The sequence below is a fragment of the Alligator mississippiensis genome, chromosome 12, assembly GCF_030867095.1.
Source record: "Alligator mississippiensis isolate rAllMis1 chromosome 12, rAllMis1, whole genome shotgun sequence".
Taxonomy (NCBI): Eukaryota; Metazoa; Chordata; order Crocodylia; family Alligatoridae; genus Alligator; species Alligator mississippiensis.
Genome location: NC_081835.1, coordinates 14,505,416 through 14,527,613, shown reverse-complemented (window position 1 = coordinate 14,527,613; position 22,198 = coordinate 14,505,416). Strand labels below are relative to the sequence as shown.

The following is a 22,198-nucleotide window of genomic DNA, read 5'->3' as shown; positions in this document are numbered from 1 at the left end:
AAAATTCAGCACTTAAATCTATACATAGATGTGTACCTGAAATACATGACCTGAATTTTCAAAACATCCACAACTCTAAATGAAATCCAGTGCATATTTAGGCATCCAAGTTTGAAAACATGGCATTGAGATTAATATTTCAGAGACCAGAGTGATTTCCTCAACTGGAGAAAGAATCAGAGTTGACAATACATAATGAGCCATTGGAGCAAATGTTGAGTTTTAAATATTTGGATGCAGTCTTGATGGAATGCCTGACGATGGGTGACTGTGCCTGAGAGCTTGCTAAGAACTTTTTTCCAACTACTCAGTTGGTCTAATAAAAGATATCACATCTACCCAAAGAACCTTGCCTTACATGTATAAATGAAGCAATTCATAGGTCAGGCAATGCATGAGTAATGACAAAGAATTTGAATGTTATATAAACAAGTAGCAGCTTACGAATGAAATGATGACAAACTCATTGAACGTGCAGGTATGGCCAATAGCCACATACAGCTGTGAAATTTGGACCCCTAAGAAGGAAAAGAGAGAAAAAATGACGGGAATTTAGATCATGTACTACAAAAGGATAACGGATGTTTCTTGGACCCAAAAAAAGATTCAGCAAATGAGTACTTGTTAGGATTGGAGCCAAACCTGAATTGATGCAAATGTTGAAAAATTAGAACTTGAAGTATTATGGGCACAATCTAAGAATAGAGGAAGATCACCTAGAAAAGGAAATAATGGGGGGTGGGGGAGTTTTTACCAAGGAAGAGGTTGAGTTTATAGTTCTATGTAGCTAAATCCTATCTATTTATGGTATTGTAGCATTTTCTCCTGTCTGGCCTCAATAAGGGGTTGGATAAAATCGTCTGCCTCTAGAACAAATGGCATTGTGAGATTATTTCGGTGTTGCATAGAATAAGTAGCTTCATATATTCAGTGCTAGTGTTAGAATACCATACGACACAATATCTGTAGAGTACAGCCTCCTTTGGAGTAGCGGGGGGAGAGGGGTAGCAGCATGATATACAGCAGAAAGATGGGAGGTATTGGTTATGGTTATTAGGGTAAGTCCCTTTTCTTCTGAGCACTGTTTTGGGATCAAGCATTCCTGGCTCTACAAGGTATAGAACAGGCAAGAACTGGATTGTCGGTCAGGAATTGGTTTTGCCTGCAAGACTGCTTCTGAATGAATGGCATGGAATGAGATTAATTTAGTCTCTAATCTAGGTCAGTCCAGTTTGGTTTTACTGGATTCTATGTAAAAAAACAAACCAAAAAAGCAAAATAACCCACCCACCAAGACTGCCTAGAAATAGTGAATAGCATTTCTGAAGTGCTGGTGAAATACAGGTAACTGTCATTCTGTATCCAAAGCATGAGTTAGATTAAATATTGCTCAAGGCTAAGATTAAAAAAAGGTCTGCCTGTAATACTGGGCGCATCTACATGTTCATTAATGCGCTTTTGCTACTGCGCATGTACCTCCAATGTGAGGTACTAAATACATTCTCATTAGGCTGCCTTAATGCACAGTAGCAAAAGTGCATGTTTTTTTAGTGACGCTTAATGTGCAGTAGCCTATTTTTACTGTGAATTAGTATATTAGCACATTATTTTTTGATGTGACACTAATGCTCAGTAACTAGGCTACTGAGCATTAAAGCACATGTGTAGACACACCAACTGTCAACTTTAGGTTCAAATGAGTGCAGATTTCTCATTGTACATATCTGGAGTACCTATTTTATTTTTGCCTATTTATAAATCTCATTGGTTGATATGACTAAGAGCTCCATAAGCTTTGGAATGACACCTGAGGTAAAAAGTGAGAGCAAGATAAACATTGGATATCTGTTGGAAAAAATGCAGAAAACCATCCTGTATCTTTTGATGCCTTCATTATTCAAAATACAACATTTTCCTTTGCATGTTTTCCCTTCTGTGTTATTTAATGTTCTTATCACATTCTTAATGATTGGAGCTAGGATTCAATGAAGCATTGTTGGAGACTAAGAGGAGTGAATTGCGTGAATTTTTTTCTGGAAAAAAGTATTGTTGTTTTAACTTGCGCTTTTGTTTCCATTTATTTTCCAGACTTGTAGTCAGTAAATGCTTAATTTCAGGGTCTTGGATTTTTTAAATCTCTTGTTTTATCTCATTTAAATATCTCATTTCCCTGTTTCCTTTGATATGACAGATATTTAAGATGGTGTTTGGAAGAGGAGTGTCTGAAACTTGCATCTGAGAAATCAACTGTTACTTGCTTGAACATTTTCTGTTTACTTCTGCTTTATTTGTAGGCAGTCACAGAACCTGAGCTAAAGAATAATCGGCTGTTGGATGACCTGGTAAAAAGCTTTAATTCAGCAAGGTAATGTACAGTTTTGCAAAGATCACATATGCTTCCGTAGTTAAATAGATACAGATGTGACTTGACTTTCATTAACCCAGAGAGCATGCCCAAGCATATATATGTTATTGGAATTGGAGAAATAGTCCCAATATTACCAAAAGAGAGCAAACCATTGCATATCTTCATGTCTCTGTTCCATACAGTAGATGAATTAAGAAGGGCATGTGGGCAGTTTAATTTGTCATGAGACTAGATGGTGCACAGATTGGATCATTTTGGAAAAAAGGGCTGATTGTTAGATGTATTTTGCAAACTTAATTGTTGGTTAAACAGTTACATGTGGGGAAATTGTTGTCTTAAGATTGTTTACTGTAAGTCTAAGAATCCTATTTTATGATATGGTATATGCAATCTGGCCTTAAAATAAAAAGATATATTAAACATTTAAGGAAGAATGAGGGGGTGGGGTTTGACTTTCTTCTTAAAAACGTCTTAGTTTTTTTTTTCTGTTTGGCCAAAGCATCTTTGTTATTCTGAACTCAGGCAGAACTTGAACTTTCTTGCAAACTTAAGACCTAGAAAGAAAAAAAAAATCTTCACTGTGGAAAGGGCTGTGTTATAACTTTTGTGAAGGATGCAGTCTCTTGGATTCTTGGATTCTATTTCAGTTTTCATTAAGTTGCACCAAGTATGCCACTTATGGCTTGTCTACCTGGAGAAGTAAGTGTGGTAAGCTAAGATGCAAATTTACAGTCTCTTAGCTGCTCCACACTAAATCCCTGTGGGCACGTCTGTGTGAGACTTTTAACGCACAGAAGACTAATTCTACTGCGTATTAGTGCAGTGGGCAAAGCCCATGCTAATGCACAGTAGATTTAGTCTAATGTGCAGTAGAGTCACAAACAAACTGTTCATCTACGCTAATGAGCAGTAGCAGCAATTATGGTGCATGAAGTTAGTACCCATCATTACAGGTACTAAACTTAATGTGCTGTAATTATGGTGCATTAATGAACAAGTAGACATGCCCTGTGTGGATGTTATTAGAGCCCATTTAATTTAAGGTAACCTCCTCTCCTTTGAGAGCAAAACAGGTAGTGCACTGTATGTTCACTCCTTCCTTTCTTACTGCATCCTAACTTCCATGAGCAGACAAGACCTTAGAAATTGTATATATAGACATGACTTGATTTTTTTTTTTAGCCTGGACTGTATGATGTACTGTGTTCTGAGTTAGAAATTCAGGTCCCAGCTTACCAAAAGAGATTAAGCTATTGCAAATCTTCCCATCTGCACTCCATGCAGGAAATGAATTGATTATCCTACAAGGATTCTTTGCATTTAGGGTCTAATCTGGTATTTTATCTGCTGAAGTCCATGGGATCCTTTCTGTGGCTATCAGTTGGCTTTGGGTCAGACCCAAAGTAATGTCTCTTTAATAGCTATGAAAGCTACTTATCAGTACGGCTGTGTGAAGCTTTGGTAGCCGATTTGATTCGGAGGAGATTTGGCGGCTGAATCTCCGAATCCAAGTCAAATCAGGACACCAGTTAAAAGCTCTGAATCAAATCGCAAGCCTCCAAATTGATTCAGAAAAGATTCGGCCATAGACTAAACAGGCAGCAGTCCTCACTACGCTGGACACAGTTGGCTGCCTTCAACTGGTAAGTCTGTTGTGGTGGGTGGAGGGCAGGGCGTGTGGGGAGGGGAAGATCAATGCCTGCACAACGAGGGAAGGATTAGAGCTGGGACTGGGGCAAACTGCCCAGCTGGGGCGAGGTCCTGCTGCGGCTGCCATGCATCGCTGCTGCCAAGCGCCACCAGCTCTGCCAACTCCGGCTGCTTGCCACCCCACCCACCTCCTTGCTCTGCTGGCTCTGGCCGCTCACAAGCCCCCTCCCCCCTGGGCCCTGCACACCCCTAGGGATGGCTCTGCCTATGCCCCCCCGCCCCAGCTGGGCAGCTTGTCCCAGCCCCAATCCCTCCCTCACTGTGAGGGTGTTGATGTGCCCCCCCTTCACCCCTTCCCTCCTCCCTTGCCCACCACAACAGACTTACCAGCTGGAGGCAGCCAGCTGTGCCCAGCGTGGTGAGGACTGCTGTCTGTCTAGTCTATGGCCAAATCTCTGAAGTGACAATGAATCTTTTGATCCGATTCGGCCGAATGGAATCGGGACAGTGATTTGAATCACCGAATCGAATTGCTGTCCCTCTGAATCCATTGGCACCTTTAATAAGAAAGTTAATCTTTTCCATGTTTTATAATGCAATTGAATTTCAGGGTTGTATTTTTCCTAAAGGCCACTGAACTTTTGAATGGAAGAGACCCAGAGCCACAAATAACCGTTCCTTACGTGACATAAGTTCTTGACAACTAAACATTAACAAAGAACATGTAAAAGAGAGCCTCACTGTGAGGCATATGACATTGTGGAAATTTTCCTTCTGTTGCTCCCCAAGGCAGTTCTGCCAATTTGGAAAGAGCTGATCATCTGTTACTGATGATCTGTAAGGCCTTTCAGACCCATAGTCTCATGCTAGATAGGTGCCACCATGCAGAAGGACAGGGTAAACAGTAATGTAAGTAAGGAGTGAGTAAGGAAATCCCTCTGCAGAAGAAAAGTTGGCAAGTTCGCTTTAGGACTCCAGTGACTATTGTTTTATTAACGAGAAGCTGATAAGAGTTGGGCAGCTTCCTGTTAATTGTGAGACTGAATTAGGTTATTATTGATCTGCTTGCTTTCCTGTTCCAAATGTAATTTTTTTACTGGGTGATTCATATACGTGTGCTTGAATGGTCCTAGTGCACTTCTGACCTTTCTGTGCAGTATGTTATTTTAAATACATTACTTACTCTTATACAGGAGGCTTTAAGTCTATGCTTCCTCTTATGACTTGGTAAAATTGTTGGCTTTATTATTCATCTAGTATACTTAGTTTGATATACCTCTCTGATATACTTAGAGCCATTTCTCTCTATGATAAGGACAGCTCAAATGGGGAAAGGGATTGAATACTGAGATTACTGAGGGGAATACACCTAGCTTTTCTCTATGGTTGACATTTTTTAATATAAGGAACCAGTTTTGGACGTGGTAACTTGTATAATGTTTGTGTCTTCCTTCAAGGTTAGACTTAGTGAAAGACCAAAGAAGGAAAATACGGGTCAGCTACAAATTGGAGTTGTCATGGTATATATTGCAGTGTAGCAAACTGAAACTTGTATCATTTTACAGGACAGAACGAACTTTGGAAAAGATGGGATGATATGGGTGGGGTGTGTGTGTGTGTGTGCGCGCGCACACGCAACCAGAGAAAGGTCTTCTCTCGTCATGGTAACTTACTATATAATCAGACTGCTGAAGGATCTGTATAACCATGGCTGGACACCTGAAGCAAGACTGGTTGCAAATAAGTCTATTAAATTAACTCTGCTATAGACAGCAAAAAGTGGGAAGCAAGAGAAGCAGAGAAAAATGATTTTCTGATGGAATAGGAAGACCTGATTGTCAGGGGTATGAGAACAGTTGCTTCACCTAAGGATGTTTCACCCTGCCTTGGGGGAGTCTTCATCTAACAGAAGTTACTAGCAATTAAAAAACCCCTTTTCTGAGAGAATTTGTGTCCCATTGATGAGACTGTTTTGATAATGTACAGGTCAGGGGAAGCAACAGCAAATTAATTTGTGGGATAATACCGTGAGTTTAAACATAATATTTGTGTAGTACTTCTAAGATGCTGAGTAACGGAAACATTTTTTAGAATGTTTCTTTCCCTAGGAGAAAAATTCTTAATTGGTTTGAAATGGGCTTACGCTAATCTTAGAACAGTAGGAGTGAAATCATGTCATTTCGACATTCTGTGGATCGTTAGAGCTGGTAGAAAAATGCTAAATATGCTTTTGTGGGAAATTAATAATAAATCCTAAGTGTTTTACAAAAATAATCATTTTAGGCAAAAACTGAAATGCAACATTTTAACCAAAAAAAGAGTGGTGGTGTTTCTGGGTTTTGTGAGGGTAACGTCAGTGACAGTGAATTTCTGGGGTGGGGGGGAAATATATGTATATAATATATATTTGGTGTAGGATGTTTTGGACAAATTATTTTGAAAAGCTCTAACAGCAGTTGACTCGAAGAGACTTATCACATGATGGACAGGAAAATCATGAATGTGTTCAGGGAAAATAGCGTCTGAATTTTTTTCGTTAATTGAGTATTTTGCCTTCACTTGGATGTTATTTTGTCTCCTTTTTATTTTGTTCTTGATCCACTGTAGGTACCTAATTTATAACCTTGAGTAGCAGGAGCAACAAAATACACCTAAGTAGGTATAGTACTTAGCATGGTGTCTGCGCACTTGGTTTGTGAAAATTTGTACAACTAAAAGGAAAAGGACAGACTGAAAAAAGGAGTAAGGAAGCGAGTGACTTGTTTTCTGTTTTGCAACCCTGCATAATGAGAGTAACTCATGGTTATGCCCCTATGCCTTTTTTGAGGAGCCCGAGATTGAAGTCCATGTAAAATTTCGCTCCATAAATTCTAGTGGCATTTTGTGTGATATATGTAGCCTGTTTGTGTTAGTTTTTTGAGAAAAAAACATTGGATATCTAAAATTGTGTGCAGGCCAGGGTTGGAGGTTAAACCCCTCCCCAGTCATACTCAGGCCTGCAGGGGTTTGGCCACCCCCTGCCCAGCACAGCTTCCCTCCAGCCAGGGCTCGCTCTAGCACCCCCTGGCTTCTGGCCTGAACCACTGCAAGCATGTGGCTGAATTTCTGGAATCAAAAGTGAATGTCTGTTCACTTGCAAAATGGTTCTATCTATGCAAGTTAGACTAACCTGCAAAGATTGAATCAATTCAGACTTGGGCTTTTTGAATGTCTGTACTTAACTCAGCTGTTTGGGTACAAAGTGAGTAGGAGTGGGGTGGAAGGGGCGGACTAGATTAGTTCTATAGATGTAGGAAGGGGTTACACTTGTCACAACCATGTGAAACATCTGTATTTCCTCTGATCCCCATATATTTGATCTTGAGTCTCCAGGACTACAGCTGTAAATATACATGTTTTTACAGCATTTACTTTAATTATTGACACTTGAGTTATTCTCAAGTTTGTTGAAGTGAGAGCAGGCTTCCTTGCAAAATAGAGTTGATGCTGTGCTCACCTGAATGGCAATAATTCATGAGAGCTATCCCGTGTTTTTTCATTAAGCAGTTAAGATGAGATGCGCCCACTTCTTTTCCAAGAGAGAATATCTGTCCTTTCTGGACTTGTAGAAAGGTAGGGGAAGATGAGTGTTGCTTGCATGGGAGGGGACTCAAGGGCCATACTGGAGGTATAATTTAACTTGACAGTGAAGATAAGCTCTCAGTGTGCGTGTCGTAGATTGTAACTAATAAATCGAATTCCTTCATGGCTAGAAAGTAGGGGACCAGCTGGTTTAAGATGCATTCTTAGTAACTGCAGGCAGTTCATTTTGCCCATGTGAAGCTGTAGGGAAATTGAGTAGGGAACAGTTGTTTTCCTCAGTCCCCTCCTGGTTTGAGATCAATTCCTGCATCAAAGTACTACATGGGATGTTAAAAGTGCAGTAGATTAATTCTAGCATGAAAGCCATGCTAATGTGCAGTAGAATTAATCTACTGTGCATTAGCATATCCTAAAAGATGTGTGCCGACGCTACCGCGCAGTAGTGCTGATTGCAGTGCGTTAAGTTAGTACCTGTTATTACAGGTATTAGGGTGTAGGTGTGTCCACTGTCTGCAGAAGAGCTTCTGTGCAGGGGCATTTTTTTTTCTGAACCAAGAATGGACTCTAAGGGCTTGGCATGTGCTGTGTAAAACTGGTTGTTTCTCTGTCTTGCCTGCCAGTGGCTTGGCTTGTGAAGTGGCAGTCCATACAGCTTTGAGAGATTGGTGAGCTGAGGGCAGCAGTTCTGATACCTAAGGAGCCTTTTTAGGCTGTACTCGTGCTCTGAGCTGTGGACAAGGTAGTACATTGGAGGAGAAACCTCAGAAGCCCTCTGAGTAAGGTATGGGCACCATATGGTAAAGCGACTGCAGCTCCTCAAGGCAGCAGGGTGAGAGGGCAAAAAAATCTGTTCTGCTGTGGAGGAGTGGTGCTTAATTTTTGTGGCGTTCATATGCATGTTACTTGCCAAAAAAACCTTGGATACAAATGATGTGTACAAGAATAGAAGCCACCTTATTTGCCCCAAGCCTAGCTGTTTCTTGATTGCTGCTCACAGATGTGGCAGAGAGATGCTGTATACATACGGTTTTGAGGCCAGCATCATATTTCTTTCTGTGTAACCTCTTTGTCAGTCATACAAAGATGCTGAAATTGTGTGCAGGAGCCAGGAAACTGCAAAAACAAACATATCTGCAGTAGTTTGTCATTTATAGCCAGACACTGCAGTTACTCTGCAGGCAAACCTGACTTCAGTAGGAATAGTGTTGCATGTAGGGCTTCTGAACATACAGTTTTGGAGCCCCGTTCAGTCAAACAAGGCTTGTTTTTATGCCCTGCAGGACATACCGTCCTCCCCCCCGGAACCTTATCAGCTGTCCCCTACAGCTACCTAAAACTGTTGTTTTTTAAAAGTGCAGAGCACCTGCAGCCTGTACTGATCTTCTCTTAGAGCTCCAGATGCTCAGCATTTATGAAAATAAGGCCTTAAATAAATCTTTTCAGTTGTCCACAAATGCAAATGTATTATTTAAATTAGGCCTGCAGGGAAGGAAAATAATGTTGCTAGTACATTTAGCTGAGTAAAAGCTTTATGCTTCAAGGTCAGAGTGTGCATAGGAATGGAAAAGAAGCACCAGGCCAAGGAGTTGGAAACCCTGCTCCTGCTTCTGCTTTTGCTTAACTTTAAGTTCGTGCTCAAATATTTAAAGGATTGGGGTCCTAATACTAATAACATTGATATGGGCATCTTGTAATTCACCTTTCTGCATGTGAATGTTCACCAGTAGTGCACTGTGTGCTGTTCCTCCCTTGTGACTGTAGGGCTGTGGTATAATTTCCCAATACAGGTAAAGAGGGAGGAATTTAGGAAGTTGCTTGTGTTGTCCTTAAGTTCTGTGTGGTCCCTCTCGAAGGACCTGCAGAGGAGACGATTTTTGAGAGAGCCAGGCTATGTGCCAGTCCACTGGCCAGGCCACAGGCCAAAGGTGTGCATCACCCAGTGGGAGCAATTGCAGCCCAGAGGCTATTATAGTTGCTCCAGAACAGCCTTTCCTCCAGTTTGCAGGCTTGCTGCTTGGGCATCCTCCGAGGACAGAATTGGCCACTTTTTGAATAAGTCATAAAAGCAAATATTGAACCTTGGAGAGTCAAATAAATGGTCCTGTGTTTCCCTGAGCAGTATCTGTTGCCATGAAATAGCGGCATTGAAAATGATTAGAAATCCAAACTTGAATAATTGTTATAATAAACTTGTTTGTTTTTATTTTGTAATAAAGAGACCATTTAGGTGAGAGAGTGTGTGTTCATGTGCGTGCGTGCGTGCGCACGCACGCGCACACACATTATATAAACACCCAGTGATTATATTAAAAAAAATATGGCAAAGAAAGGTTTGCTTTACCTTCCACAGTAGTCCTTTGGTTTTCTAATCCAGCGTACTAGTTAGCAGGTTGTTCATATGAGCAAATACTTATCTCCCCACTTCTCCCTTGTAATATAGCTTTACTGCCTGTAGAGACCAAATGCTGTAACCTTTTATATAGTGATATACTTATAAGAAAAGTTGAACGAGTGGGATATAAACACCAGGGGGGGAGGAGGGGCAGAGGAGTGCAACCCTGCCAGAGATTTGTGGTTGTTCTGTGGAACCCTTAGGAGGGTTAATCCCATTTTTAGTGTCATGGATTTTTGATTTGGAAGTGTTGGTTTCCCGCTCTACTTACTCACATAAGCATCTATGAAGTGACAAGTAAAGAGAAACCTGGACTCCAGATCCAGTGGAAACCTTGGTCCCTTGATAGAGAAAGGAACCTGCTGTGCAGTTTTGCTGTATGCTTTACTTTGTTTGGCTTTTCTTTACCTTGTGGCTTTTAAGTTTGGCCAGTTCTTCCCAGACTTGTGTGCTGTTATTAAAGCTGTGCCCGCTGACAATTCGCTCCTTTTTTGGAGGGCATGCTGTTTATTAGGCAGCAGCATAAGTACACACGGCAGTTTAGAGGCAAAAAAAAAAAAGAAACAGTTTGTCCAGAGTTTGCAATCTAAGCTACAGCAAATGCAAGAAGATGGCAATAAATGATGGGGGGAGAGGGAGGTGGAGAAGACATGGAAAGATGAGGGTTATAGCATGCTGATTATATCCAAATCTTGTTAACTCCTCCTTGAACCACTTAAGTAAAGAATGCTCATATTCTCAAACTTGAGTTTTCTAGTTACGAGGCATTTATCGCTTTTCTGTCAATAAGCCAACAAACTATTTGCTGAAACTTTTAAGATGTAATACTAGTCTGTAGTGTTAAATCTATAAGAACATAGAATAAAGTTCACTGTTTATTTCTAATTGTGGATGGATTAAGTTGTAAGCATAATGCAAAATGTGTTTTGCACATTCTCCCAATATTTATCACTGAAATCAGTTTCTAGATGAAATTTATCAATATGGCTGTAATTGAAAGTGAGGCTCTTTCTTATTTGTGTGGTAGCCTTTCCTTCTGGGCCTCCTGCTTTCTGGATTTGGCGTGACTAATGAATCTGCCTTTTAATCCTATTTGCCAAAACTGCTTGAGTAACAACGATCAGAACCACTAGGGATAACAGGGAGCTTGTTTAACTGGAATTTAGTTAGGGAGGGTGATAGTAACAGTTAAAAAGAACTTCAAGTAGTGTCGGTTCAGAGAAATGAGACTGTCTCGCATGAATCGGATATGCCCATGCTCTTTCCATTTTTTCTGGCAATGTATAAGGGATCCTTTGTCTTATCACATGCAAAATCTGGCCGCTAGATGTCATCACGCCGCTTCACTGTAGCTGTGGTATTTGGTCTGAAAAACATAAGGGCTGGGAAAATCCAGTTTGAGATTTTTCTTTCCTTTCTGGAATTTAGCAGGAGCATTTGAATTTATCTCAAAATAAGCCTAGACAGACCCAATGTCTTTGTGTTTTCACTGGACAGGTTAAAATATTGTAGTTCTAGGGTAGACAGCTGAATTAAGTTCTTCATATTGTGTTAATCCAAATGTCTGGTTGCAGATAGCTTTAGAAATTCTCTTTGTGTGTCTTTCTGTCCCAGCATGACATGATTTGGTTCCTAGACAGATGGTATAAAATATTTTTACCTGTTGGTAAAGACAAGTTGGATTTTTACTTGTTGGGTAATATTTTTTCAGCCTTTTTCCTTAAGGTTTTATCATCAACCAGAACACTTTTACAGTGAGAGATGAAGTTACAAGCACTTCCATCTAGTATAGCTATCTTGTTTTTAGCATTTACATTTTTATAGGATCATAACTCTTGTTTTAATAGATTACAAATTTGTTTTGAGTTCTGCTGGCCTGTCTCCTCATCTATGGAAAGGCTTAGGTCCTTTAAACAGGCTGCTGCATTTTTGGTTGTAGCCGTGTTGGTCTAAGGACATAGGCAAAGTTCTTTGGGTAGATGTGATATCTTTTATTAGACCAACTGAGTACTTGGGAAAGAGTTCTTTGCAAGCTTTCGGGCGCATCACCCTTCTTCTGGCATAGGGAGTCTCTGCTAGTCTGAAATCTCCAAGGAAGATCTTGGAGATCTTGGAACAGTAGAGACTCCCTATGCTGGAAGAAGGGTGATTGTGCCTGAAAGCTTGTGTGCCTGAAAGCTTGCAGCAAACTTTTTTCCAACTACTCAGCTGGTCTAATAAAAGATATCAGTCCAAAGAACCTACCCAAAGAACCTTGGTCCTTTAAATGCTCATTTACCAAGTAAGGTCAAGCTGTTCCCTTTAAGTGAAGGAGGTTTCAGGGCCCAAGAGGACCTTTCCCCTATCTGTTCTAGGTGATGCCTTACCTCCAATAGCTTTCCCTGCTGCTCCTTCAGCCTTTTACAGGGTTGGTTTGGCTCAAACAAAGTTGGGTCTGAAATCGCTGTCTCACAGGCCCAAACTCCTTTTTAAAAAGGCTCTTCCTGTTACTTGGGCTGGCTGTTCCCATGATCCTTGAAGGGGCTGTAATCACTGCACTGAAGTGTTTGAGAGACCTGCAAGTTATAGGCATGTAGTGTTATTTTTCCTGGGAAAGACATTTTGGAAACGTGGGGAAATATATCAGTCTAAGATGTAGTGAGTAAATAGATTGATCTGAAGAGTGAATTTAATTCATATATCTGTCAACTAGGGTTTGGCATTTCTCCATGCTGCAAAGAAATGAATAAAAAGTAATTGTCTCACAGTTATAAATAGCAGAACATGTAATTTGGATAAAAGGATGTGCTCTCGATGACAATGAGAGAATAAGCTAAGATGGGAGCAATAAATTTAGCGCTGTAGCAGAAGAAAACAAGGCTGTGGGCCACTAGCAAAGCTTTTGGCTATCACCAATTAGAAACCTATTAGTCGTCTTTGTTAGTAATTGCATTTGAGTGCTGAAGTTTTATACTAAGCCAAATGATTGTGTTTGGGGCTGCTTTACATTATCTTAACTGTACACGGTTTAGTTTGCTGCAGTGAAGTGAAGGGTACCCACTGGCTTTCTGTATAAAAACTGCAGCTTAATAACCCAAAAGCAGAGTTTGATAAATCAGTTTGACTGTCAGTGCCCATTTTTTTGTGTTCGACTGCCCTTATGGGAATGTGGGAGAGACTGAAGAAATTTGCATTTCTTTTCTGTAAGGCAAACACCATCAGCAAGAACAATTCTGTTCCATTGGGAGCATGTGTAAATGCAGCCCCTAACTTAAGTGACTTGTGCTCAAATATTTATGAATAAAATGTCTAATTTGGGTTCATCTATGGGTGACCCATGATGCAGAGTGCAGCAGTCCACCATGTCTCAATACTGTACAATACTGTTCATTGACATGCAGTAAAGATACATACTCTCAAATGCCAATGATAATACCTTAAGGCTTTGAAAAACCATAATATTGCCTCAAAGTTTGCTGGTATTTTAGGGTGAAACTTGCTTCCCTTCTAAACTCTTACCAAGAAGCTAGTTAGTCTAAACCTCCTGCAGTAAGGTCCTGTTCACTGAAGTGAATTTCAACGTTTGTGTTTATTTTCTTAATCACTTGGGTTTTTACATTTCCCCTAAGCTTAGTTCTATGAAAAAGCAAGTTAGACCTTTTGGTGTTTATAAGTCTGTCATGGAATAAACTTCCTTTTGACTGCTAGAAATCTCCAAGGCATATCTAATTATAAGCAAAAGAAAAATGTTTGTTTGCTGCTTCTCTTAATTGGTCTTGACTGTCTAATTTGTGCTGCAGCAGTTCAGTGTCCTGGGACTGATGTAAATTGCCATTTACAAGTGTTAGGGTAATCTTGTAATCTGTAAGAATCTGATTTAAAACTCTGGCTTCTAGGTGCGTCTTTTAGGCCCATGTTACATTTATGCTGTGATCAACATGTTAACTGCAGCATAAATTGGAAGGGTACATGTGGATAAATGCTACATGTGCACCCAATTTAAAGTACCATAAAATAGGAAACGAGCCATAAAAATGTTCCCCATAGAATGTAAAACATGTTAATGGCAGGTTTCTATGGTGCCTTAAATGCAATGTGTGGCCAGGGTTAACAGTCAGCTTATTGTCAGTCCCAGGGGGGGAACCAGCGGGGTTTGGGAGAGACCCTGTTCCCCCTAGCTCCTCCCGGGGTAACAAGGAATAACGGCCACAAATTGTTAGAGAGTAGGTTTAGGCTAGACATCCGAAGGCACTACTTCACAGTCGGGGTGGCTAGGATCTGGAACCAACTTCCAAGGGAAGTGGTGACGGCTCCTACCCTGGGGGTCTTTAAGAGGAGGCTTGACGTCTACCTGGCTGGGGTCATTTGAGCCTGGTTTTCTCTCCTGCCCAGGGCAGGGGGGTTGGACTTGATGATATACAAGGTCCCTTCTGACTCTACTTCTCTGAATCTGTGGATTATAGGTAATTACTGAAAGGGGTTTCCTCCACAGTTTTGTTATCTGTCTGGAACTTGAGGGGGTTCTGGAGCTCTGCCGCAGGGTTGATTACTGAGACCTTGGATGTCAGGATCAGTCTTCTGGTCTGTGTTTTCTTTAACATTAGTGGTGGTGTTGGCGAAGTGTGTGAAATGTAGCAGCTGAATGATTGGATCTTGGCAAAAATATAGCCTGGCTCCTTGGAGTAGTGGCAGGTCCTGCCAGAGCCTCTGTTATTCTCCTTAAAACTTATAACCAGCTGGAGCTTCTTTCCCTTTGTGCAGAACTACTTTGGGTTCTGGTTGCACCCCATCTCCTTAATAAATTCAAATACCAGCTTCCGCCTGCGTGCCTTTTCATAACTAGAATTCAGAGGCATCTGTACATGCTCCTCTTCTTGAAAGGGTAATGAAGTCCCAGACCTCAGCATGGGGCCACAGAGAAGCATTAGGGTTGCATGCCTAATAACTGATAGAATATCATACAGGTCGGTGAGCTCCTCTGGAGCTGAAAGTGCTGTCAGCTACAGATGGCTGTGCGCCAGCCTTCAATTACAAAGCTTACGTCTGATCAGGATATCTGTGCGGCAGTAAACAGCACATGGGTGAACAGATTGACTGACCCAGGTAACCAGCAAAAGCAATGTGGCATACCAGTGGGTGGACTTAACAGATGCTTCCGGGTGGGAACACTTCCCAATCCTACTTTGTGAGTAAACTTATTCTGCAGGTCAAGCTACCTGCTTCCCAAATGGTTTTAATGGGGTGTGCAAGTGATGGACACAAGGCATATTTCAAGCCCTCGTGGTTCGTACTTCAATGGGCTTTTTCAGTTGAGTGGGCTGTCATCACTGGTTCTGAGTTTAAGTGATACTCAAGAAGGGCAAGGATGAATGTGGAGAAAGGACTGCTGTAGTACATGGGATGAAGTGCCATTGTTTCTGGGGAGGGCAGGGCCCTCTCTGTTTCCTGAGTCATTGACACAACTGGTGGGGATACTTTTAGGCATAAAACTATGGCTTGAAAATCATTATCCAGCACTGCAAGTCAGAGAGAAAACTGTCCGCAGTGAAAAGGAGTAAAACAGCTGTCTGCTACTGTGTGCTATAATGTAACCCACTGACATGTTCTGATACTTTTTTTTTTTTTTAAAGATCCTTTACTTCCTGCTTTCTTTTATTTGAAAAATACCTTATTCTTCTAGATTGCACACCATTTTCTCTCTATTTTAATGGTGTCTGTGATGTCTTCAGTGTCCCTTTCTTCTTTCTTCCTGAGCTTGTTTCCAACCTCTTTCTCTTCCATCGTGTGTACTTTACCTCTTCCTCTATGCTTTTCATGTTCCCTTTGTTGCCTTTTTATCTTTCTCCATAAATCTCTTACTGTCTTTGATTTTTTTTTTCTAATTTAGCCAACTCTGTGTGCTTGAAAGGATTGCCAAGTTCATATAGTATGAAAGAGATGGAGGGTAACCTACTTTTGGGGGACCTTTCAGAGAGGCTAACAACCTGTTCTTCCTAATTTATTCGGAAATGAGGATGATTCTGGGGTTCCCTTAGGTTTCAGCTCCTTTGTGAGGTTTGGGGAGCTTCATGTTTTGCATCAGCTTTCAAACTAGTCATAGAATCATAGAAAATGAGGGTTGGAAGGGACGTCAGGAGGTCATTTAGTTCAAACCCCTGCTCAAAGCAGGACCATCCCCAACTAGATCATCCCAGCCAAGGCTTTGTCTAGCCAGGTCTTAAAAGCCTCCTAGGATGGAGATTCCACCACCTCTTGGGATAACCTGCTCCAGAGTGGGGAGCAGGGCAGGGCTGGGACGGGGGGGCGTTGCTTAGCCAGGGTGGTACTGGGGCCAGGCTGGGAATGGGTGGCTGCAGGGCCAGCTGGGGAGGGTGGGTGGGGGAGCCAGCTCCCTGCCAATGTACGCACTCCTGGGGGGCATTCATGTCCCCCCACAGATTTGTGCATAGGGCAGGGTAGGATGTGGACTGCCCACTGTGGGTTTGGGGCTCCCCATCCTGCTGCCCTCTCCCCAGGGGCCTGCATGGCTCAGCAAGTCGGACCTAGGATGGGAGGGTGGAGAGACTTGGTGCTGCTGCTGCTACAGGGAGCTCCGCACCTCTGCATTGCCATGGTGAAGTGGGAGGTACAACTCTGTGCTGCTGAACCTGCTGCTGCTGGGTGGATGGGGGAGCATTGCCATAGCGGTGCGGCTGGCGTGTGGGTCCCTGCAGCAGTGGCACTGAAGCCATGCTGCCCTCCTCTGCTGGTCCCGCCACTGGGCCAGAGAGGCCCTTGGGCAGAGGGCAAGGCGGAGAGCTCTGAGTCCTGCATCTGTTGCCCTGGACTCTGCTCTGGTCCAGCTGTGATGCTGGGGGGAGAGGAGGGGCTGGGCTCCATGCTTCAGTCGGACTACAGCAGCTGCCAGGTCCCGTGCACAGCAGCCGGGGTTCGGGTGCTGCTGGGGTGGGGCAGGGGGCTGCTGGCCCTGGCCCTGGTCTCGTAGCCCTGATAGCTGGTGGGGCAGGGGGCTGTGGGTTGGGAGTGAGGAGCACCAGCAAGGCTGGGGAGGGTAGGGGACTGTGGGTTGGGAGTGAGGGGAACTGGCAGGGATGGGGGAAGGGGTGGAGGGAGGCTGCAGGTCCCAAGTGAGGGGCACCTGGGGAGGTGGGGGCTGTGGGTTGGAAGTGAGGGGCACCAACAGGGCCAGGGCTGGGGGGGAAGGGGCACTGTGGCTTGGCAGTAATGAGCACCAAGAGGGGCAGGGCCAAAGCACTTGGCATGTCAGCTGCTCTGCCACAAAGCAGCGGGAGACAAAGCCGTAGCTGGACCCAGGTTCTGGTGAGCGAAGGGGGCAGGGAGAGCTCTGAAACCCCAAATCAAACACCAAAATATATAGGTATTTAGAATTTATAAATGAATTGTTGTTGCCTGTCTTCCATGAACAGGATGATTCATGAGGGTTGCATGATTCATCAGCTCTGCAGAAAAGGACCTGGGGGTTACAGTGGACAGTAAAATGAATATGAGCCAAGAGTGTGCCCTTGTTGCAAAGAAGGCTGATGGCATACTGGGCTGTGTTGGTAGGAGTGTGTTCAGCAGATCAGGGGAAGTGATTATTTCCTCTACTTAACACTGGTGCAGCCACATCTGGAGCACTGTGTCCTGTTATGGGCCCCCCACTACAGAAAGGATGTGGACATTTTGGAGAGAGTCCAGTGTTGGGCACTGAAAATGGTTGGGGGGTTGGAGTACAGAACTTCTGAGGAGACATTGAGGGAACTGGGCTTATTTAGTCTAGAGAAGAGAAGACTGAGAAGGGATTTAATACCAGCCTTCAACTACCTGAAGTGGGGTTCAAAAGAGGGTGGAGCTGGACTGTTCTCAGTGGTGGTGGATGATAATAAGGAGCAATGATCTCAAGTTGTAGCAAGGGAAGTTTAGGTTAGATATTAGGAAAATCTTTCCCACAAGGAGGGTAGTAAACACTGGAACAGGCTAGCCATAGAGGTGGTGGAATTTCCATCCTTGGAGGTTTTTAAGACTCAGCTAGATACCGTCTTGGCTGGGATGATATAATTCTTGGGGACGTTCTTGCTTTGAGCAGGGGCTTGGACTAGATGACCTCCTGAGGTCCCTTCCAACCCTGATTTTCTATGATTAGCAGGCAGGATTGGATTTGGAGTTGTAGGCACCTTGCCTTTCTATTGTCATGTATTATATCCGTCTCAAAGAACGGAAGAGAAGAGTGCACAGGGAAAAGATAATAATGTTATAATAGATTACAAGTGCAGAAAAGGCTTTTAGGGGGATAGTGACAAATTGTTTTCTCTCTGCAGGTGGTAGAAAAGAGTAAGGGGCTAAAAAAGGAGACATAGGTTAGATATTAGAAAAAAAATTGTAGCTGTGAAGGTGATGTAACACTAGAACTGATTAGCAAGAGGGGTAATGGGATCTTTGTTACTTGAAGTTTTTGAGTGCAGATTGGACAAACATTTGTCTGGTATGAGTTAGATAGGGATGATCTGACTCTGGAGCAGGGGTTGATGCTGCTATGCTATATTTATTGAATGCCATGTTGCCTTTTGGATCCTTTTAGGCAACAGCTGTTCCAGTTGGTTTTGGATTCTCCACCAGTTTCTCCATCAACGACCCATGCCAAACTTTCTATTGGCACAAGTCATGCTGTAGGGTTCATGGTTTCTTCACCTTTAAAGCAAGATAAGCAACTTATGGACAGTTTTTTGAGGAAAGAAAGCACTCAGACTGCTGAAAAGAAATCTGTTGCTGCTGAAGCAGAATATAAAGATTCCAAAATTAAGCAGGAAAAGGATATTAGTTTTATTAGCACTGGAGAGAATCACAGAATCAGTGAAACAGAGGCAACAAAGACTCCTGAATGCAGTAGGAATCCTGAGAAACCTTCTACATCTTCAATGAAAGTAGTTACAAAAGGTGAGTGGTCTACAGTGAGTTTGCCTTATGCACCCAAATTGTGAATTGCATCTGTCCTTGATAGGAAGCTTGCCTTCCCCTCAGTGGGTGTTGAAGTTTAATTAATCTTTTTGTAATATTTTGGGGTGACAGGTACAAGTCTTTACCTTCTGCTCTAACTGCTGTGTGCTTCATTCAGATGGCAGTGGCGTTGGTACATCTGTGAGGCTAGTCAGTGGCATTGGACTGCTGCTAAATCTTCAAGGATAATGTGCCAGCCACCCTAGGCATGATGAGGAATCTTGGCTGAACATCAAGTGATAAAAATACTGTTTAATTTTTAGAAGTTATTACTAAAATGCAAGACTTTGTAAAAACAGCACTGTATGGCAACAAATTTACTCAGTTACAAGTTAAAACAAAACAGAAATCCTGATTTTTTTTTTTTTTTTTTGGTGCTTGCATCTGTACTAGGCCTGTTCTATCATAACTACAGTTCAGGGGAACTTAATATTTATTATTTAAGCTTAGCCCTGTAATACAACAGTTGAATCAATAATTGTATGCTAAGTTATCCCAAAAAAATCACTCTTCCATAGCTGGCTGTTTTCTGTAGTGCTGAGATGAATACAATAATCATTTTCATTCTTTGAGATAATGAAACCAGCTACAACAATATGGCAGAATCATCTTAATTTTGACATCCTGGCATACATGCTCTTGACCTGATTAAAAACCTAGATGGAGATAAAATACTACAGTATCTAGGAGTATAAAAAACAGATTCTCTTTCTTCAGCTCTTTTTTTTTTTTCTTTTAAATCTGTTTTTGGCAGTGTATTATTAGATAAATGCTCAGAAATTCGTAACTATTCTTGTGCTGGCTGGACATCGCTTAAAAATATACTTCCGGCTAGAAAAATTAGTATTTGAAAAAGGTATCTGCTTAATTAAAAGGTCTGCTTCCTTGTGTTGTGCATCATGAAAACACTTTCAGTGATTAAAAACTAACATTAAAGTTTTCTTTTTATTGCTCCTCATTTTAGTCCTGTGGAGCCGGACATTTTAATCCTACTATTTTTATGGAAAACAGTTAAATAAATGGTCTGATGATTTCTTTAGCATCCATTACACAGAAGTTATTCCAACAAACATGATGTAGCTAGCCAAGCAATATAAAAGAGCTTCTCTCACTAGGATCTACAGGGGCTGAAGTAGTTACAAAAAAAATATTACTACTTCTGACTAAATTGGGAATTGAACCATAAACCTCAAATATAATAATACAATAAGTAGAGTTATTTTGTATATTGTACTATTCTTGGCTAACCGATCTTTGATTTGGAACACAGTGTGAGGAGCTGGTAGTTCAAAAATAGTTGTATCGGATAACCGTTATTGACTTTTGCATGGTTTTTGCAAATAAGTAGAAATTACACACAGGCTATGGACAAATGTACCTTTGAACTGCTTTAAAAAGGAAGGGGGAACTGCTGCTCAGGGATGCCCATCAGTAGTTATAATCTAACTATTACATTTGCGTCATCCTATAGCGGTATCAGGTAGCTATAATTTGATGTAAATTTAAGCCTGATTGAAATGGAGTTAAAGTTGCAGTAATTTTTTTTTACATTTGTATTACTATAGAAGTACGCAGACATAGCAGTTTATGTTGGTATCATTTGATATTAATACTGTTGTTACATCGGTCTGTCTCCAGAATGTCAAACTCCTTGCTATTGCTAGGCATTTTAAGAGGGGCAAACAAATTCTTTTAAATGACTTTTTCCCATAGTCAGGTATAATATGACAATTGAAGAATTGCTCCTTAGCAATCAGTAGAGAATTGGCCTTCAAAGTAATAGACCACATGAGGGTAGGCATTAGGCCTGTGTGAAGTGGCAAGTATTCGCTTTGGATTCGGCTGATTTGGAGGGATAGTGATTTGATTCAGTGAGCTGAATCACTGTCCTGATTCGATTTGGCTGAATTGGATCTGAAGATTTGGCCATAGACTAAACAGGCAGCAGTCCTCAACATGCTGGATGCAGCTGACTGACTCTAGCTGGTAAGTCTGTTGTGGTGGGCGGAGGGAAGCAGGGGAGTGGGGGCAGATCAATGCCCCCACAGTGAGGAAGGGATTGGGGTTGGGACAAGCTGCCCAGCTGGGGTTGGGGGGAAGTGGGCAGAGCCATTTCTAGGGGTGTGCGAGGCGTGGGGCAGGGAGGGAGTGGCGAGTAGCTGGAGGAGTGGCTAGAGCTGCCAATGCATGGCAGCCACGATGGGGCTTGTACAGAACTGTCCATGGGGCCTGGGGCGGTCACCCCGATTCGCACCCCCCAGGGATGGCCCTGGGCACAGGACTTGGGGAGGGGGGCTCCCGCTGCCACAAGCCGCCAGTCCAGGAGGGCATGTGCCCCCAGATGTGTGTGGGGCGGGCTGGGCTGGGCTGCGCTTTGGATGGGTGGTGGAAGGTGCTGGGAATGGGGGCTATGCCCTGCTGCCTCTCGCCACCCGCTCCTCCACCAAGGCCCTGCAAGCCTCTAGGGACAGCTCTGCCCACGCGCCGCGCCCCCCCCACCCCCTGGTCTTGGCTGGACAGCTTGTCCCAGCCCCAATCCCTCCCTCGCTGCGGGGGGGTGTTGATCTTCCCTGGCCCCCCCCCCACTTCCCTCCTCCCTCTGCCCACCACAGGAGACTTACTAGCTGGAGGCAGCTGTGTTCAGTGTCCTCGAGGACTGCTGCCTGTTTAGTCTATGGCCAAATCTCTGAATCGGGCTGAATCTTTTCCGAATCAATTCAGAGGCTTCCGATTTGATTTGGAGCTTTTAACTGGTCTCCCGATTCTATTCGGATTTGGAGATTCAGCTGCTGAATTGGGCTGAATCTCCTCCGAATCAGCTACTGAAGCTTTGCACAACCCTAGTAGCCATATTGAAAAAATATGAGTTTTGCATTCATTGCACACCTCAATGTAAGTTTGTTTTCAAAATGTGTTATGGGGAGCACAAACATGAAAAATTCATGGGAGTTGAATTTTACGGTAGATGGTAGAGGAAAGAGAAAAGTGACCTAAAACCCAGTTGATGTCTTGTATATTTGCAATTAGCTTGAGATTAGTCCTTAAAGAAATATAGGAGCAGAGATGTGATATGCAGGTAAAAGAGCATGTTTTCTCTATGTTCTGATGGAGAGGATGCTTTCCAAAATTATAAATACATCTTGTAGAAATAGAAACAGATGCCAAAAAATAATTATTTTGGGTGTTTCGGAAACATGTTAGAATCCCTCCTCTGCCTCTTGATTTCTGGGGTT

General features: G+C 42.5%; 1 protein-coding gene across 1 annotated transcript in view; it reads left to right on the top strand.

The window, feature by feature from the left end:
* The window catches only part of RAD18 (RAD18 E3 ubiquitin protein ligase), a 121,592-nt gene that overhangs the window by 12,777 nt on the left and 86,617 nt on the right, over positions 1–22,198 (top strand). The window contains exons 4-5 of the mRNA XM_019499785.2: positions 2,295–2,365; positions 18,550–18,905. Coding sequence (XP_019355330.1) covers positions 2,295–2,365; positions 18,550–18,905 — 427 coding nt within the window. The remainder of the gene's footprint in view (positions 1–2,294; positions 2,366–18,549; positions 18,906–22,198) is intronic.